Source organism: Cyprinodon tularosa, unplaced genomic scaffold (assembly GCF_016077235.1).
Source record: "Cyprinodon tularosa strain WSP-4 unplaced genomic scaffold, ASM1607723v1 ctg270, whole genome shotgun sequence".
Taxonomy (NCBI): Eukaryota; Metazoa; Chordata; class Actinopteri; order Cyprinodontiformes; family Cyprinodontidae; genus Cyprinodon; species Cyprinodon tularosa.
The window spans coordinates 1,533,059-1,550,008 of record NW_024038975.1 but is presented as its reverse complement, the minus strand read 5'-3'; the positions used below and the strand labels follow the sequence as shown (position 1 = coordinate 1,550,008).

The following is a 16,950-nucleotide window of genomic DNA, read 5'->3' as shown; positions in this document are numbered from 1 at the left end:
AGAATGTAGTGAAAAAAACTTCAATAACCTGCTGAAGACAAGAGATATTTAAACTGATCCTGACCAGCCACACTTCCCTACTTTCATTTGTACAAGTATCAAAAATAAAGCAGCAGGCACTTTTTTGCTGCTCAAATCGCAGTATGGACACAGCAATAAACTTTCTGATTGTTTGAATTAACCTATGAAACATAATATTGTACCTACAAATGATCTGATGTCGTCCTTATGAATTTCCACCTCTATTCAAGCACATACTGATCATGATCAGGAGAAAAGTAGTGTAGTAACAAAGCCAAAAAGTTAGATGCATTCCACCTCAAAATACCATTGAAACATCAGCTGTGCTTTTGCCATCAACGCCTTTGTTTATAGATGTTGATGCTCGGCCTGTTTTTCAGTGTAGTCCTGTTTCTCTTACTGTGACTGACTGTATGTGTTCCCTTTCATCCTCTGACATGGGAGATCGCTCAGCGCTCATCTGCCTGGCTGTGTGTTTTCTGGACCGGGCCGCTTGTCGAGCTGATTGACAGTTTTGCCTTTTGTATCTCTGCTTATTTTTCTATGTCTGCTTCTGTCTCCTTGAACCCCAGTCAGCCTTGGCAGATAGCCGCTCATAGTGAGCCTGGTTCTGCTGGAGGTTTCTTCCTGTTAAAAAGGTTTAGTTTTCCTCTCCACTGTCACTCTACGCATGCTTGTGAGGGATTGTTTGAGTCAATGAGTCGATGCAATCAGCTGGTTTTCTTTAGATAGAAAACTTTGAACATATCTAACTGTATCATCTGGTTGAATTGCCTCCATAAACTGCCTTTAGATGACAAGTGTTGTAAATTGAAGCGATATAAATAAACTGAATTGAATTTAGTTGGATAAAATCAAGAACAGTTCATTCAATCATCAGAAAAAAAAAAACAATTGAAATACTATTTTCTGATGTGTCTATCTTTAACTTTTTGTATAAGGGAAAATGAAATTATGAAGCTTAAAAAGCGAAACTGACCTAAAAATATTTAGTATTTAGCTGTGACCAATAATGATGGCCTGAAAAAAACATTTATATCCAAACTAGCTCATTTAAAAACCATTAGATATGTTTAATGACTATATTCTAGGTAAGACTAAATTCACAGGCTGTCAACAATAAATACCAAAAACCAAAATTATGCACAGTTGTAAAACCACAGCCTGAATGGAGGGATGTGACCAGCATGCACCTTTCCTTGAGCAACGCTGTGAATGAAGGGATGTGGAGGCAAAATTGTCATATAGATAAGAGAATATAATACTAGATTATAGTTGAAAAAAGGCACAACAGAACATATTTTTCTTGATTATATCCAAACATTCAAAACAAATCTGTTTTATTAGATCCTGGATAGGTAAAAAAAAAAAATATTTCATGTTTAAAGCTTGCACACTCGAATCTCAACACTAAAATGTAAAGTCAACAACTTTCAGTGCTCTTTGGACAGAAAACTTGTCAGACTTGCTTTTGTTTGTTGCTAAACATCAAAGTGTTGCAGTTAGGGAGTGGGCATAACAGCTTTTAAAATGGAATGAATCACCAAACCCTGTCTATATCCAAAGATCTGCCTAAGGGAGAACATAAAAATAAACTTTCTTTAACATTAGCAAAAACAATTGGTGTCCATTAGCCAATAAGCAAAACACATTCCTAAGGCTTACTGTGAGAAAATCTTTTAAGGCTGAGAGTAAATGAAAGTTACACCACATCTGTGGAGTTGCAGCTTAAATGTTTATTTGCTTCTTTGATTAAAATCTATTTCCAAGTAATGTAGATCTGAACAGAAGTCATTTAGAGGTACTGTTCCCTATAGATATATACATGATCTTTTAAGGTCAAAGTCAAATCTGCATTAATGTCCTTTTGCTTTCTCTTTATTTTTACACTTATGATTTAAAAAAAATAACATGCCATGCCACGTCAGCATGGACGTGTCTCCACAATCTTATGTTTGTTCACAGCCTTGGTTCGCCCAAAAAAAAAAACACTACAAAAAACACATGAACATGGCTTATAATAGGGCTACAGGTAGTCACTTTAGTCTTTGGTAACATGGTGTGTACCACACTCAACATGAACTAGAGGATGCCCAGGAAAGAGTTGTCTAAGCAGATTAAAAAGAAAATTATAGAAATGTATGTTGAATGTAAAGCCTGTGACTACAGTTGCATATGTCATTCAAAAATGTATGAACATTTTAATTAAGAATATAACCAACCTCCCTGGGTTTGGCCGTGGGAAGAAAACTGATGACAAATTAAAGAGGCAGGTTGTAGTGTTAGATGAGCCAAAGTGGATTTTATGCAAGACAACCAAGGAGGACACCATTGTTGATAGCAAATCATAAAAAAGCCAGACCCAAGTTGGCAAAATATATGATGACTAGCCACAAAGCTGCTTAGAATATGCCCCATGGACAGATGATACAAAAATTTTACTGTTTGCCAAGATGAAGCATATCAAGAAAAGGAACAATGTCCTGACTGTGTAACATGGAGAAGGCTCTGTTATGTTCTGGGGCTGCTTTGCTTTATCTGATAGAAATAAGCAAAGTCAGAAATCTGGGAGGGTAAAATAAATTATATAGGAGCTACCTGGAATTCTTGTAAATGTCTCGGTGTCCAATCCAAATCAATCGGAATTGGCTTCAACAGGGAAGTATTAAAATCATCTTTGTTGTGGTTGAGCCAAAGTCTATGCAATTTTCACCAGTTTAACTGTTTTTTTACAACACAGAATGACAGCGTAATTAAAGATGCTATGGACGGTTGTGCTTGAAAGTTACATAACCTACCATTAAAGAAAATGATAAATGAACACTAGTAATTCCAACGACATGACCCTGTAAAAAGTAATAATAAATAAAATTTTGATTTAGAATTTTTGGTTTAAACGAAATTCTAATAAAAAAAACTTTCCCAGACAAATTAAAACACTCTGCCCACCAACAGTGAAAAAACATACCTGCCAACATATGCAGGAGTCTAACAGAACATTTCCTGAACATTACAGAAAACACCTGATTGCAGTGGTTGTCTCAAAGTTGCTCAACAAAATTCCACTTCAGGAGCTCCATCAGGTTTGTTTACAAGTATATATATATATATATATATATATATATATATATATATATATATATATATATATATATATATATATATATATATATATATATATATATATATATAAAACGATTATTTTACAAATCGATTAATCTGTCAATTATTTTGTTTATCAATCGATTAATAATCGGATAGCAAAAGGTTAATCTTAAATACAAACTGTTTATTTATTTATTTATTTTAGTTTTTTTTACAATATTGCTATAACTACTTACCTAATTCAGTTTCTCTGTCTACTGAAGGCACATTTTAGAGTCTTTATACTCCAGTTAACAATTAATTGATTACAAAATAAGTTAACAATTAGTTCAATAATCAATTAATTCTTTGTGCTCTAATAATAATAGTTATAATAGTAATCTAATAATCATCACTATGTACTGATGTCACTGAAGAGTGCTGAGAATACACTGCATTGCTTAACTGAAAACAATCCGGTTAGCTATTAGTATCACAAGGAAGACAATGTTCTGAACAATTCTTTTTAAAGGATATTACTACATTTCCTTAAAGGTACAGGGGAGTATTTTCACGAATTATTGAAAAGACCTGCCTTCTCCAGTTTACGAGTAAAATGCACAATCACAACCCTGTACCCACTCCTGAGAGGAAACGCAAATTGAATGCATGCAATAGCATGCAGCCCATTTCTCCTCATGCATGCTCTGTTTAAAAGTTGCTGTTTGCATCGCTCATATAAACTTACTTTCTAAAAGAACATTTGCAATTTGTCCCTTACGTCAGACTCATCACCGTAAATTAAAATGTGGATGAGCACATAGAAACATACACTATATTGCCAAAAGTATTTGCTCACCTGCCTTGACTCACATATGAGCTTAAGTGACATCCCGTTCCTAATCCATAGGGTTCAATATGACGTCGGTCCACCCTTTGCAGCTAGAACAGCTTCAACTCTTCTGGGAAGGCTGTCCACAAGGTTTAGGAGTGTGTTTATGGGAATTTTTGACCATTCTTCCAGAAGCGCATTTGTGAGGTCGCACACTGATGTTGGACGAGAAGGCCTGGCTCTCAGTCTCCGCTCTAATTCATCCCAAAGGTGTTCTATCGGGTTGAGGTCAGGACTCTGTGCAGGCCAGTCAAGTTCATCCACACCAGACTCTGTCATCCATGTCTTTATGGACCTTGCTTTGTGCACTGGTGCACAGTCATGTTGGAAGAGGAAGGGGCCAGCTCCAAACTGTTCCCACAAAGTTGGGAGCATGGAATTGTCCAAAATGTCTTGGTATGCTGAAGCATTCAGAGTTCCTTTCACTGGAACTAAGGGGCCAAGCCCAGCTCCTGAAAAACAACCCCACACCATAATCCCCCCTCCACCAAACTTTACACTTGGCACAATGCAGTCAGACAAGTACCGTTCTCCTGGCAACCGCCAAACCCAGACCCGTCCATCAGATTGCCAGATGGAGAAGCGCGATTCGTCACTCCAGAGAACGCGTCTCCACTGCTCTAGAGTCCAGTGGCGGCGTGCTTTACACCACCGCATCCGACGCTTTGCATTGCACTTGGTGATGTATGGCTTGGATGCAGCTGCTCGACCATGGAAACCCATTCCATGAAGCTCTCTGCGCACTGTTCTTGAGCTAATCTGAAGGCCACATGAAGTTTGGAGGTCTGTAGTGATTGACTCTGCAGAAAGTTGGCGACCTCTTCGCACTATGCGCGTCAGCATCCGCTGACCCCGCTCCGTCAGTTTACGTGGCCTACCACTTCGTGGCTGAGTTGCTGTCGTTCCCAAACACTTCCATTTTCTTATAATACAGCTGACAGTTGACTGTGGAATATTTAGGAGCGAGGAAATTTCACGACTGGATTTGTTGCACAGGTGGCATCCTATCACAGTTCCACGCTGGAATTCACTGAGCTCCTGAGAGCGACCCATTCTTTCACAAATGTTTGTAAAAACAGTCTGCATGCCTAGGTGCTTGAATTTATACACCTGTGGCCATGGAAGTGATTGGAACACCTGATTCCAATAATTTGGATGGGTGAGCAAATACTTTTGGCAATATAGTGTATCACCAGAATGATTGAGGACCACTTATTTAGATGATCCACCCAGAAAAAGATCATCCTCCACTATACCTTTAACAAATGTCTATAGAGTAAAATACTCTTGCAATATATGCGTTTAGAATGACATTGTTACAGCGAAATGTCCCAATACATAAATCAAAATAAGATGCTTATTTCTGTGAGTGTTGTTTTTGGGGTAGGGGGTGTGGGGGCTGAAGCAATCAACATTCATTAATTGTAGTCTGGTTATAAAAATCACTTTTCTTTTCTTCCATGCTGTTATTGATTTTTATTTTCTCCAAATTCCCCTAAATTAATCAATATGTTTTTTTATGTCATTTTATTTATGTTAATCCATATTCATTTATCTAGTAATCAAGTAACTATCAACTATTTTTAAACAATGTTGCTTCTACAGGTTTACGCAGTGAATTACTGATGATCAATAATTTTATTGTAGTTATCTAAAAAGCTGTAATACATTGTTGTAATCATCATTATATACGTTGTTGTAATACGTACTTGATTCCTAAGAACATTTGTGTTTTAATAACTGATATTAAAGTAAGTAAATCTCTGTTAAAAGTGTCCTTCATAAATTAAGCTCTTAGGTTGTATTAGTTAACAATCTGGCAGACAAGCTGTAATGTCTAATTAGCAGGCCAACCCACTCAAATAAATGTGATTGACCTCATCAAGTAACTTACAGTTAATGTATTAGCTGCTATCTTTATTTTTTATTTTTTTATCTCAGTTCTTTCTAGTATCAAGAGGATCATATTTTGAAGATGTATAACAAAACAAACAGAAACTTAGGTTAATAAATTGAAAGAATACGTGAAATACTCATGTAGGGCTGCAACTCACAACTTATCTTACAAATCGATTATTATGATCAATCGATTATTAATCAGATAAATGGAAATGTTAACCTTGAAGATTCTTCAAAGAACACTTTTTGCTAAATTAAATCAGGTGCAACTCAAATTTTCCACTTCGGAAGCTCTGGATAATGCAGTACAATTTTTTTTTTGTGTGTGTTATATATATATATATATATATATATATATATATATATATATATGTGTGTGTGTATATAAGTGTGTTACTCCTTCAGCTAAAGGAATGTTTTAAAGTCTCTTTACTCTAGTTAACGATTAATCGAGTATTAAAGTAGTTGACGATTGTTTCAATAAAGGATTAATAATGATTAATCCAATGAATTGTTTCAGCCCTATACTCATTTCCAACTAACAGAGATGTAAAGCTTTCATTAAGAGACAGGATATATTTCTCTGTCTATTATTACTGTCTACTTGCTCCACCTGTGATATAGCCTTTTTTTAGTGTAAACCAGCCATCAGTGCCATTAGAGACAGTTAGCAGGTTATTCAAACTATTCAAACTAGTGCCCAGAGGTGTTTAGTAATTTTGTTTTGATTGTAAAATATTTTTACAGATTGAACTTAAGTTTGTCTTTTCTTTTTCTAAGACATACTTTAGTGGATTTTTACAGAAGGCACTTATTCAATTTGATATACTAATTTTCTAAGGCAGTGGAGTACGGAGTGAACAATATTCATTTGGTCAGAGAAAGAGAGAGAGAAGAAAAGCCTCACGCCTGAATAGTGAGAGTTTGCACCCAGTGTTTTCAGATTGGGCGGATTATTGCCCAATTGGGCAGTTTTCATATTGATTTTGAGGGTAAAAATTGCTTTGGGCCGGGTGGAGATAATTTGGGCTGGTTCGGAGTCAGATCAGTGGTTTTTGAGTTAATCTATTAAAACACATGTCCACCAATCATTTATCATTACTCCCTGACCTTTCCCCATCACCGATTAGCTACTGTCATCTGCCAGGGTGTTTACAACAGAGAACTAGTGTAGTGGCGCCACAAATGATGCTAGTTTTTGCAGCAGGTGGATCTGGTGTGATAAACCTCGTGCTGATGATTAATGCGGTCTGTTTGGAAGAGTAATCTTTTAAAGGTGTTGGAGCGAACCACTGCTTTCAGGATTTAGCGCTTGGTGAAATTAAACTCCTCACTCTCCCTCTATCAAGTGCACCAGTTGAAGGAGCTTTTTCACAAGTGCTCTGCTTAAAGGTGACTCCAGAAATTGCATGGGCCTGCCGCTCCTGTCAACTTTGATGGATGTGCAAACTGGACCAAATGGCGGATTATACTTCTGCAATCGCACACATCAAATGTCGCTTGCGTCTGGTCGCGAACCAGTTTTGCTGGTATGCTTCTGCACCGTCGGTCTGGAATTTCTAGGGACACAGCAGTTTCCTGCCAAAGCGCAAGAGGGAGCCTATTCAAGAACTCGCCAGAACTTTGGCGGATGGTCACGAGAACTTCTTCGGCGGTGCCGGTGGGAGTGTTTATTTTCCAAAACATGTCTGAGGCATCGTACAAGTGTTTTTACTTCCGAACCTCCTCGTTAAACCTTTCGTCTTGGTTTTCCATTGTTGTCATTATTCCTCCGATTTTAAAAATGGTGTGCCCTGGCACCGAATCGAAAAGGACAACCACACAGACAGCCGGAAAGACATGCCAAGGACCAATCACAACTGCTTTCTGACTGTTCACTTCCGCTTGAGGTCTGCGCGGGTTTGCAAGCATCCGACATGTAGTCAGATTTTTTTTTTTTAGGTGCACGTCGACGGTTGCAGAGCCTCTGCACGGGGGTCGTGGTCGTGCACAGAGAAAGATTTGACGGTTGCAGAGGCTATGTGTCATAAGAATAAATTGACCTTAACACGGAAAGGATGGACATCAGCAACATTCCGCCCTCCCCGACAGATATTGGGGAGATTTCATTCAACCATTTGCTGATCAAAAATCACAATTGATTGTATTATAGTTCACCAGAGTAAAAGTTCAGTGTTCAGATGTTCAATGTCCCAGCAATCTAATAAGCATTAAAGGTACGAATTCAATTTCAAACATGTTAATTTCATTATTTTAATTATGTAAAAATAAGCTTAGCATATTCGTTTGTGTGCACCAATAAAAAGAGGAGTAGTCTACATGGTTATGAATCCATCTGCAAATATGTTAGTACCCGCTATATGCTGTGTCACTTACTGGACCTGACAATGCTGTGCTGGCTGGGTCAGAGTTGTTTATGGAGAACAACTCTGGGCCCAACTTTGTTGGATTGTAGCATTTTGAACAAAATTCATCCTCTGCAATTAAACCATCCCCTTGGGGAGCAGTGGGCTGCCATCGGTGGCGCCTGGGGAGCAGTGTGGGGTTAATGGTCTTGCTCCGGGACCCAGAGTGGCAGTCTGTGGGAGTGGGGCTTGAAGTCAGAACCTCTGGATTCCAAGTGCAATGGCCTAGGCCACCACTCCTGTCTAACCTACAATGTAGTGCTGAATAAGGCCCCGTCCACACGAAGTCAAAACGAACACGAAACTCTAATATTTTCCAGAACGTTTGTCGTAAAGACGGAGACGTAAAATAAATGTGATCATCCACACGAATGCATGAAAATGCTGCAAAATGTATGCCAGGCCTGTAAGTGGTGCTGTGGTGCCAAAGCAAAAATAGGCGACGAAATGTTGGGCATGCGCACCAATATTTATACATGGTTGCCCTGCGGGTCCATTTTCGTGGTTCAGTCAAATTCAGGTGCTGAACTATGTTGTCGATATTGCTCTGTTCTTCCTGGAGATATTCCAGAAGAAGAAGATTCTGTTGTAAGCCCGACAGCAGGGTGAGTAGCATGAGCAGCAACCATTCAACACAGTACGGCGCCATTGTTGTTGTGATACTGTGTCGCGCATGCGTGTTTAGAGGCGACGCTATGACGCATGCGTGTAAAAAAAAAATGTGGTTAGAGCTTAAAGATGGAAACGCGAAAACGGCATTTCAAAATCTTCCCACTCTGAAGGCTTAATAAAAAAAAGATCGTTTACAGACCCCCGAAACGCCGGCAACGTATGGATGAGAGGCTGGTTTGGTGAAAAATTTGTGTGTTTAGGCCAGGGTTCGGCTTCGTGTGGACGGGGCCTAAGTTGTACTGAAGTGTGTTCATGTTAACACAGTAAATATAACAAATAGATTAATTAAGCAGGTTTTTTAACAGATGTTTGGACTGAAAAACCTGGACTCTGACAACACTGCACCCAAAGTGGGTATTACATTAAAGCTTTTGATAGTCTGTTGTTTGTAGTAACTATTACACTTTTTCGTCAAAAATTAAAGCTCTAAAAGCAGACTGGAGACTAAAATCTCACACTAGTAATATATTACTTTGTAGTACTGTCTTGAGCATGTCAGGATTTGGTTGAGATTAGAGGACCCAAATGCAGAGGCAGGGAGGCAGAGGTGAGTCTCTTGAAGGTTTAATTGAATGTTCACAAACAACTGAGGAAGGAATCCAAAAATCCAACATGAAAAAATGTAAAACAAAAAACAACCATGGAGACATCAGGGCAAAACAATCATGAGGAGCTGCACAAGGAGAGTATTTATAGTAGAGTGAACAAATGGAGGACTAACGAGCAGATTGGGAGCAGGTGTGAAGAGAGGAGTCTAAAAAGGAGCTAGGGAAAAAGGAGACCAACACTTAAAGTAATAGTACACCCAAAACATGATTAGCCTTCATTTTCTACTCACCCCCATGCTGAACAACACTCTGGAGTACGTTTTTGATATCTCAATTTGACATCTTAGTCATTGTGACTAAGACTAGATTTAAAAAGGCTGACGAAATTAACACTGTTGTGCATAACAAACATTTGTAAATTCATAATATTTGAAATCTCATGCAAAACATAAAACATATAGTTTAAATAGTTACAACTTCCATAACTAATGAATACAAATTTCAAGTTTAAATTTGTGCTTTATTCTTCATGAACACAAACTGCAGCGGCTGTTTTAGAATACAGATACAGAATCTGAACAATAATAATCTTTCCTTTATTATTTCTGTCAAAGGTTAAGTGTCACCTGTTCTACTGTGTGAAGCCTTCTTAGAAGAGGCCCCATTCCAATTGCTGTCATACCATCTGCCATATTTATAGAGCAAAAGACGGTATTTAAAGACAGGAAATCCAATTGTTTATATTTTGATAAAATTTCTAGCAAAAGAAGGCATAATATTTTCATATTATTCTTTCAAGAGGTGTAGGTAATATTTCTTCATCTGTTTTTCCAATCCTAACTGATTTGCTGTCAATATAGGTTTTATTGAAAATTCTAGCATTTTTGCCTCCCTCCGTATATGTGTGGGGGGACAAGTTCTGACTGTTGTTTGTGCTTATGCACCAAACAGCAGTTCAGATTACCAACCCCTTTTGGAGTCCTTAGGGGGGGTACTTGAGAGTCCCCCTCCTGGGGACTCCCTTGTTCTTCTGGGGGACTTCAACGCTCACATGAGCAAAGACAGTCCGACCTGGGAAGACGTGGATGGAAGGAATGGCCCACTTGACCTGAACTTGAGTGATGTTCTGTTGTAAGTCTTCTGTGCTCATCATGGATTGTCCATCACAAACACCATGTTCAAGCATAGGGGAGTCCATATGTGCTCTTGGCACCAGGACACCCTGGGCCGTAGTTCAATGATCGACTTTGTGGTTGTTTCATCTGACCTGCGGCCGCATGTCTTGGACACTCAGGTGTCGGTCAGACCTGGTAGGTCCAAAGGCATTGTGAGGGTTTGCTGGGAACATTTGGCAGAGTCCCCATTGAGAAGGAGCTTTAACTCCTACCTCCGGGAGAGCTTTGAACACATTCCGAGGGAGGTTGGGGACATTGAGTCTGAGTGGACCATGTCCTATTGTTGAGGCGGCTAGTCGGCTGCAAGGTTGTCGGTGCATGTCGCGGTGGCAACCCTTGAACACGCTGGTGGACACCAGCGGTGAGGTAAGCTGTTAAACTGAAGAAGGAGTCCTATCAGGCTTCACTGACCTGTGGGACTCCAGAAGCAGCTGATGTGTACCGGCAGTCAAAGCGGCAGGTGGCTCGGCTGGTCACTGAGGCAAAAATTCAGGTGTGGGAAGAGTTTGGAGAGGCCATGGAGAAAGACTTTCGTATGGCTTTGAAGCGATTCTGGATCCAATCCGGCATCTCAGGAGGGGGAAGCAGTGCAGTACCAGCACTATTTATAGTGGGGGTGGTCTGCTGCTGACCTCGACTCAGGGCGTCGTATGTCGGAGGGCGGAGTACTTCGAAGACCCCCTTAATCCCACTAACACGTCTTCCATTGAGGAAGCAGAGCCTTGGGGCTCCAAGTGTAGTTCTCCATTCTCTGGTGCTGAGGTCACTGAGGTGGCTGAAAAGCTCCTCGGCTTACCGAACCTGGATTCTGCTACTGACATCGGCTTCGATTCTCCTTCTGTACATCATTGGCTCTCTGATCTTCTGGTCCATAAACTTGGCTCTTCTAGGACTTCGGCTTTGGATAATCCCTTCTGGACACTGTTGCTCCTCGGCATCAGTTAGCATCAGCTCCGCCCATCACCCAGAGCTTGGGGGGGGGGCGCCCGTCATAAGCTGAGGACTGCCTCCTTCTCGGAATTTTCACATCCCTCTGTGATCGGACTGAACTCTGAATCAGGTCAGTGAATATTGCTTTAGTAGTCATCAGCCCTTTATTCTTAGTCACTGACCTGAGTTTCTGTTTCTACAGAGGATCCAGTTTATCCGCTCCGCCTGAGGAGCAGCCACACGCCGTTAGTAAATAAAGACTTTTGAACTCATTAAGATCTGTCTGCTTTGAATATTGGATCCAAGGTTTCAAGTGCCTGACACTTTAAGCACCTCTAGAGAGGCCTACTTAAGAAACAGAGACTCGATTAACTAGTAGTGGGGATTTTCCAACAGGAAAAATATTTTTCACCTTGGATCACTGACAAATGTTAAAAGCAAGCCTCCTAAATGATACCCACTAACTCTTCTGCTTAAAGGAATAGTACACCCAAAACATGATTAGCCTTCATTTTCTACTCACCCCATGCTGAACAACACTCTGGAGTACTTTTTTGATATCTCAAATGCATCTGGAGATCTGGGAGGCTTCTTGCTGTCTGCTGACATTCAAATAATGGAGGTCTATGGTGCCCGAGGCAGAAAGGTCCATAAAAGTCCACAAAAAACGTGTCAATATTCCTCCATACTGCTCGTCCAATGTATTCCAAGTGTCCTGAGTGGGTAGCGTCCAGAATTTACTCGAAAAGAAGTCATTTAGAATGTTTTTAGAGCATAAACAGTAGTGTATAGGATTTCCTAAAAGCGCGTTCACGAGTCTACGGAAACCGCGGCAGACCAAACCAGATGAAAGCGCGCATTCAGCGTCTGCTCTGCCGATAATGCAAGCGTAGAAGAAGAAATGTGCTGTTTACCTGTGCAAAGAAAGAAACAACGAAAGAAAAATGTCTGAGGACTTCAGTGTTGAGGAAGAGCATGAGTTCTTTGCCGAGCTGAATGCGCGCTTTCATCTGGTTTGGTCTGCCGCGGTTTCCGTAGACTCGTGAACGCGCTTTTAGGAAATCCTATACACTACTGTTTATGCTCTAAAAACATTCTAAATGACTTCATTTCGAGTAAATTATGGACACTACCCACTCAGGACACTTGGAATACATTGGACGAGCAGTATGGAGGAATATTGACACGTTTTTTGTGGACTTTTATGGACCTTTCTGCCTCTGGCACCATAGACCTCCATTATTTGAATGTCAGCAGACAGCAAGAAGTCTCCCAGATCTCCAGATGCATTTGAGATATCAAAAAAGTACTCCAGAGTGTTGTTCAGCATGGGGGTGAGTAGAAAATGAAGGCTAATCATGTTTTGGGTGTACTATTCCTTTAAGGGCAATAAATAAAACATAAGAACTCAAATATATCCAGAAAACACAACAAAATAGGAATTTAACCAAAAAAAAAAACTAGAAAACATGTAGCAAAGTAAAACTGATTACTCAAAAGAAAACAACAGAACCAAGACCGTGAGATAGCATAGCAGCATCTCTGGTCTAGCTGAGCATCAGTGGTACCGATGGGATACAGGCGCCATCTTGCTTAGTGAAACTAATCGGACTGCTTCCTATTTCCATTATCCTTAGCAGTTTCCCCAGCCCGCAGCTACATTAGCATAGCTAGAAATGCCCTCAATAGTAATAGCTGGGTCATTCTTAATGAATGTGAAGTACTTGTCGTCTTACTAAATATTTAACAATTCAGACTGACATATAAAGCTCGTTTTTTTTAGCCCAGCCTGGGAAAGTTTACAGAAAAAAGCTAGCAACCGTTAGCTAACGTGACCCCTGTAACAGACTCTGTTAGGGAAATAAATGAACATTTGTAATTGATGCTGGGAGAATACAACAACATTAATGGATGCAAAAAAAAGTTGAGGAAATGTCATTTAACATGTAAACAAAGACCGGGGAGTCAATCACTGACATCTAACGGTAAAGGCCTGCTAGTCCCTGAAATGACTGTTTATCCTGCGGAGGAAATCTGCTGTTATGCTGATGATAACAGGCCACTTAACAAGATGGACTCCAGGAAGTCGATACATATAAATATTATGCTGGATGTTCTTTGTAAGCATAAACAAACCACATTGCACCACGTAACAGTAAGGAGGCCCAACATAATCTGCGGTTTAGCCGTTAGTTAAATGCGCCACAGCGTCTGGCGGCGTCCTCACAGACAGGCCCGCTGCGCTCCAATCGGAGCCCGGGACAGAGCGTCAACACCCCGCCACAGGCTGCGGTTTCTCCGCTAAGCTCACCTCAGATGAAAGCGTCAAGGTCGCCATCAGTAAGAGCAGAAACGCCGTGTGCTCCCCCATACCGAACTCCCGATTCCCACAACCACAGCTTTGAGGAAGGAATGTGTCACTTGGATAAAAAGAGAATCGTTTAAAGAGACTCAAACGTGTCAGCTGAGGCGCTCCGATCCTGGTAATCCTTCCCTGTTGTTTTCTATCCCGGAGGCGGCTGAGTGCAGCTGGAGGATGAGTTTGGATTGGAGCAGGAAGGGTGGGGGCTGGGATGAACTATTTTAGCACTCATTTTATCTGCAGGATTCGCAGGGAAAATATAAATAAATGATTTATTTTCCTACACAGGGACGATTCTAAAATATCAGGGGCCAAAACAGGCAGTGTTTTGTTTATTTTATATATATATATAGCTTTCAGAGTTTCTCCAAGTCTCATTCTTTTCACTGTCACTATGGTCATTTTGAGATTAACAAAGAGCATCCACACATAGAAACACATGTGCACAACAATGGGCATATATTTTAAAAATATACATATATTAGTGGCCGAAAATTGCTTACAATACTTCCAGGATTAAAGGACTAATGTCTCAGCATGATCCGGAAAAACTAATCCATGCATTTATTTTTAGTCGAATTGATTACTGCAACACTGTTTTAACAGGTCTGCCTAAAAAGTGGATGAGACAGCCGCAGCTGATCCAGAACGCTGCTGCCGGTGTCCTCACTAAGACTAAGAAAGTAGAGCACATCACCCCAGTTCTAAAGTCCTTACACTGGCTCCCCGTATCTCAGATAATAGACTTTAAAATACTTCTGTTAGTTTATAAATCTCTGAATGGCTAAGCACCTAAATACCTTGCAGACTTGCTATCAGTGTATCAACCCTCCAGACCACTCAGGTCTTCTGGCTCCAGCCTGCTCTGCATACTTAGAACCAGAACTAAACATGGAGAAGCAGCATTTAGTTCCTATGCTCCACTTATCTGGAACAAACTTCCCAAAAAATGTAAAAGTGCGGAAAGCCTGAGTTCCTGTAAATCAAGACTAAAAACACATTTGTTTAGGATTGTCTTCGACTGTTCTAGTTAAACAGTTCAACTAAAGCATCATTAGTTCAACTTTTTTATTTTCTTCAGTCCAACTGTTTTTAATGTTCTTTTCGTTTCTGCATTTTTCCCCTACTTGCTTTGATTCTGTTTTATTTTCCTATATTTTAATCATGTAAAGCACTTTGCATTGTCTTTGTACTTAATTGTACTAAACAAATAAATTTGCCTTGCCTTGCCTTGCCTTACAATACATCTTGCTGCACCAGCTGTGTTGGTTATATCTGTAGGCTCTATGCAGGCTGAGACTGGTCATCTTTGATATGCCCGGTGGGCCGTTCCTAATTTCAGCGTGCGAGGGCTGGCCCTCCTTAAATCATACCGACCCCTACACTTACTCTGCAGCCGAAGTACCTACCTGTCACAGAAAATATCTCAAGGAGCTCAAGAAGTAATACAATTTTAACGACCTAAATGATGTGTGCAGTATCGGTATAGCAGAACTCGGGTTGAGGGGGGATGAGGGGAATGGCATCCCCCCTTCTTAAAAAATTCTTAAAAATCATCCACCTTCTTAAATGACCATCACCCCACACCATCCCCTGTGACATTTTATTACTGAATGTGTACAATTTCTACTATATATTAAAAGTAATGGCAATTATATTGCCCTTTCAACATTTGGTGGGCTGTGAGCTTACTAGTAGCCTGTGCAAAAATAAATAATATCAAAGAAGTGTCCTACCATGACTATGAAGCTGATCCCAGTGGGAAATTAGTCCCTAACTATGTAGGTGCAGTGGTAGCCATGCAAGTCCAGAGACTGACGGCAGTTCTACTGTAAGTTGACTTGGTCAAGGTCAATGACCTGCGTACCTGACATAACAACCATACCATGCATATTGCTTTAGGTTAATAGACAATATTAATTAGGCTATGTATGCTTCCAAAAAATAAAAAATTCAACCATCCTCCTACTTTATTTTTACAACTAGACTGCTGTATATAGCCCTTCCTTGTCATGCACATCCTTGTGACGGCATATGGTGTAAATTTTTATTTCTTCAAACCATAAAATCCTTGCAACAAACTAAATTATAATAAAACAAAAATGCTTTCTTTAAACCAAACTAGGACGTTTCTCTTATATTTGGTGAATTTATGTTAGAATATTTAGCAAAAATATGTTGCAGTGCATGATGGGGTTCTGCCAACTAGACTGGCAGTCAACTTTGAAGGTTTCATTTTTGAAGAACTGCCTGTCTGGCTATATATTGTATTTTTTATGTCGATAGACCTAGTATGTGTGAGTGGGTGTCTGGCTGGGTTCGTGCAAGTCCGTGGATTCGTCCGTGTTAATAACCAAAGCAAGTAAAACTGCAGTATTGTGCTTCACATTTCAGACGCACATGTTTGACTGTGGCTCTATGAAGCCCAGAAATTTGTTTAAGTTTGGCACGCTCTACAAAAGTTTGTAACAATTATTATGTCCAGGAAGAAGTTCATATTCTTTTTTTTCTTCTGATGAACATATGTTATAATTTTGTAGATATTTGAAAAATGTGTCTACAGAACTGAAAACCTGTCTTGTTATTGATTAAATAAGGCAAATGTACAAGACGAGAGTTAATGCCTTTGTGTCTCCAGTTTTTAAAAGGATCATCTAAGTGAGATTGAGGAAAGGTATGATAGTAACAGATGGTAACATTTACCACTGTATCCGGCACATAAGGGTTTGTGATTTGCTGCTAAATTCTGAGGCTATTTAAAATTGTTCTGTTTGTTAAATCTAGATGATGCAAATAAGCAGATGTAGTTACAGTTTTTTTTTTTTTTTTTAGTAACCCAGGCTGGAGTGTGCTCCAGTTCTTTACTTTGTATAATATTCTGCAGGCCATCTCCAAATCCTGAAAATTCTGAAAATGGGTCAATGTAAGAAAATAAAACATTTCTGAAAAATATGTAAGAATC

General features: G+C 39.8%; 1 protein-coding gene across 2 annotated transcripts in view; it reads right to left on the bottom strand.

The window, feature by feature from the left end:
* Nucleotides 1–14,170, bottom strand: part of LOC119786351 (amyloid-beta A4 protein-like) — a 31,617-nt gene extending 17,447 nt beyond the window's left edge. Inside the window, exon 1 of one of the 2 annotated variants that reach the window (XM_038289636.1) lies at nt 13,938–14,170. In XM_038289636.1, coding sequence (XP_038145564.1) covers nt 13,938–13,997 — 60 coding nt within the window. In that variant the 5' untranslated portion in view covers nt 13,998–14,170. The remainder of the gene's footprint in view (nt 1–13,937) is intronic. The other variant, XM_038289637.1, reaches the window with a different exon arrangement.
* Between the last annotated feature and the right edge of the window lie 2,780 nt (nt 14,171–16,950).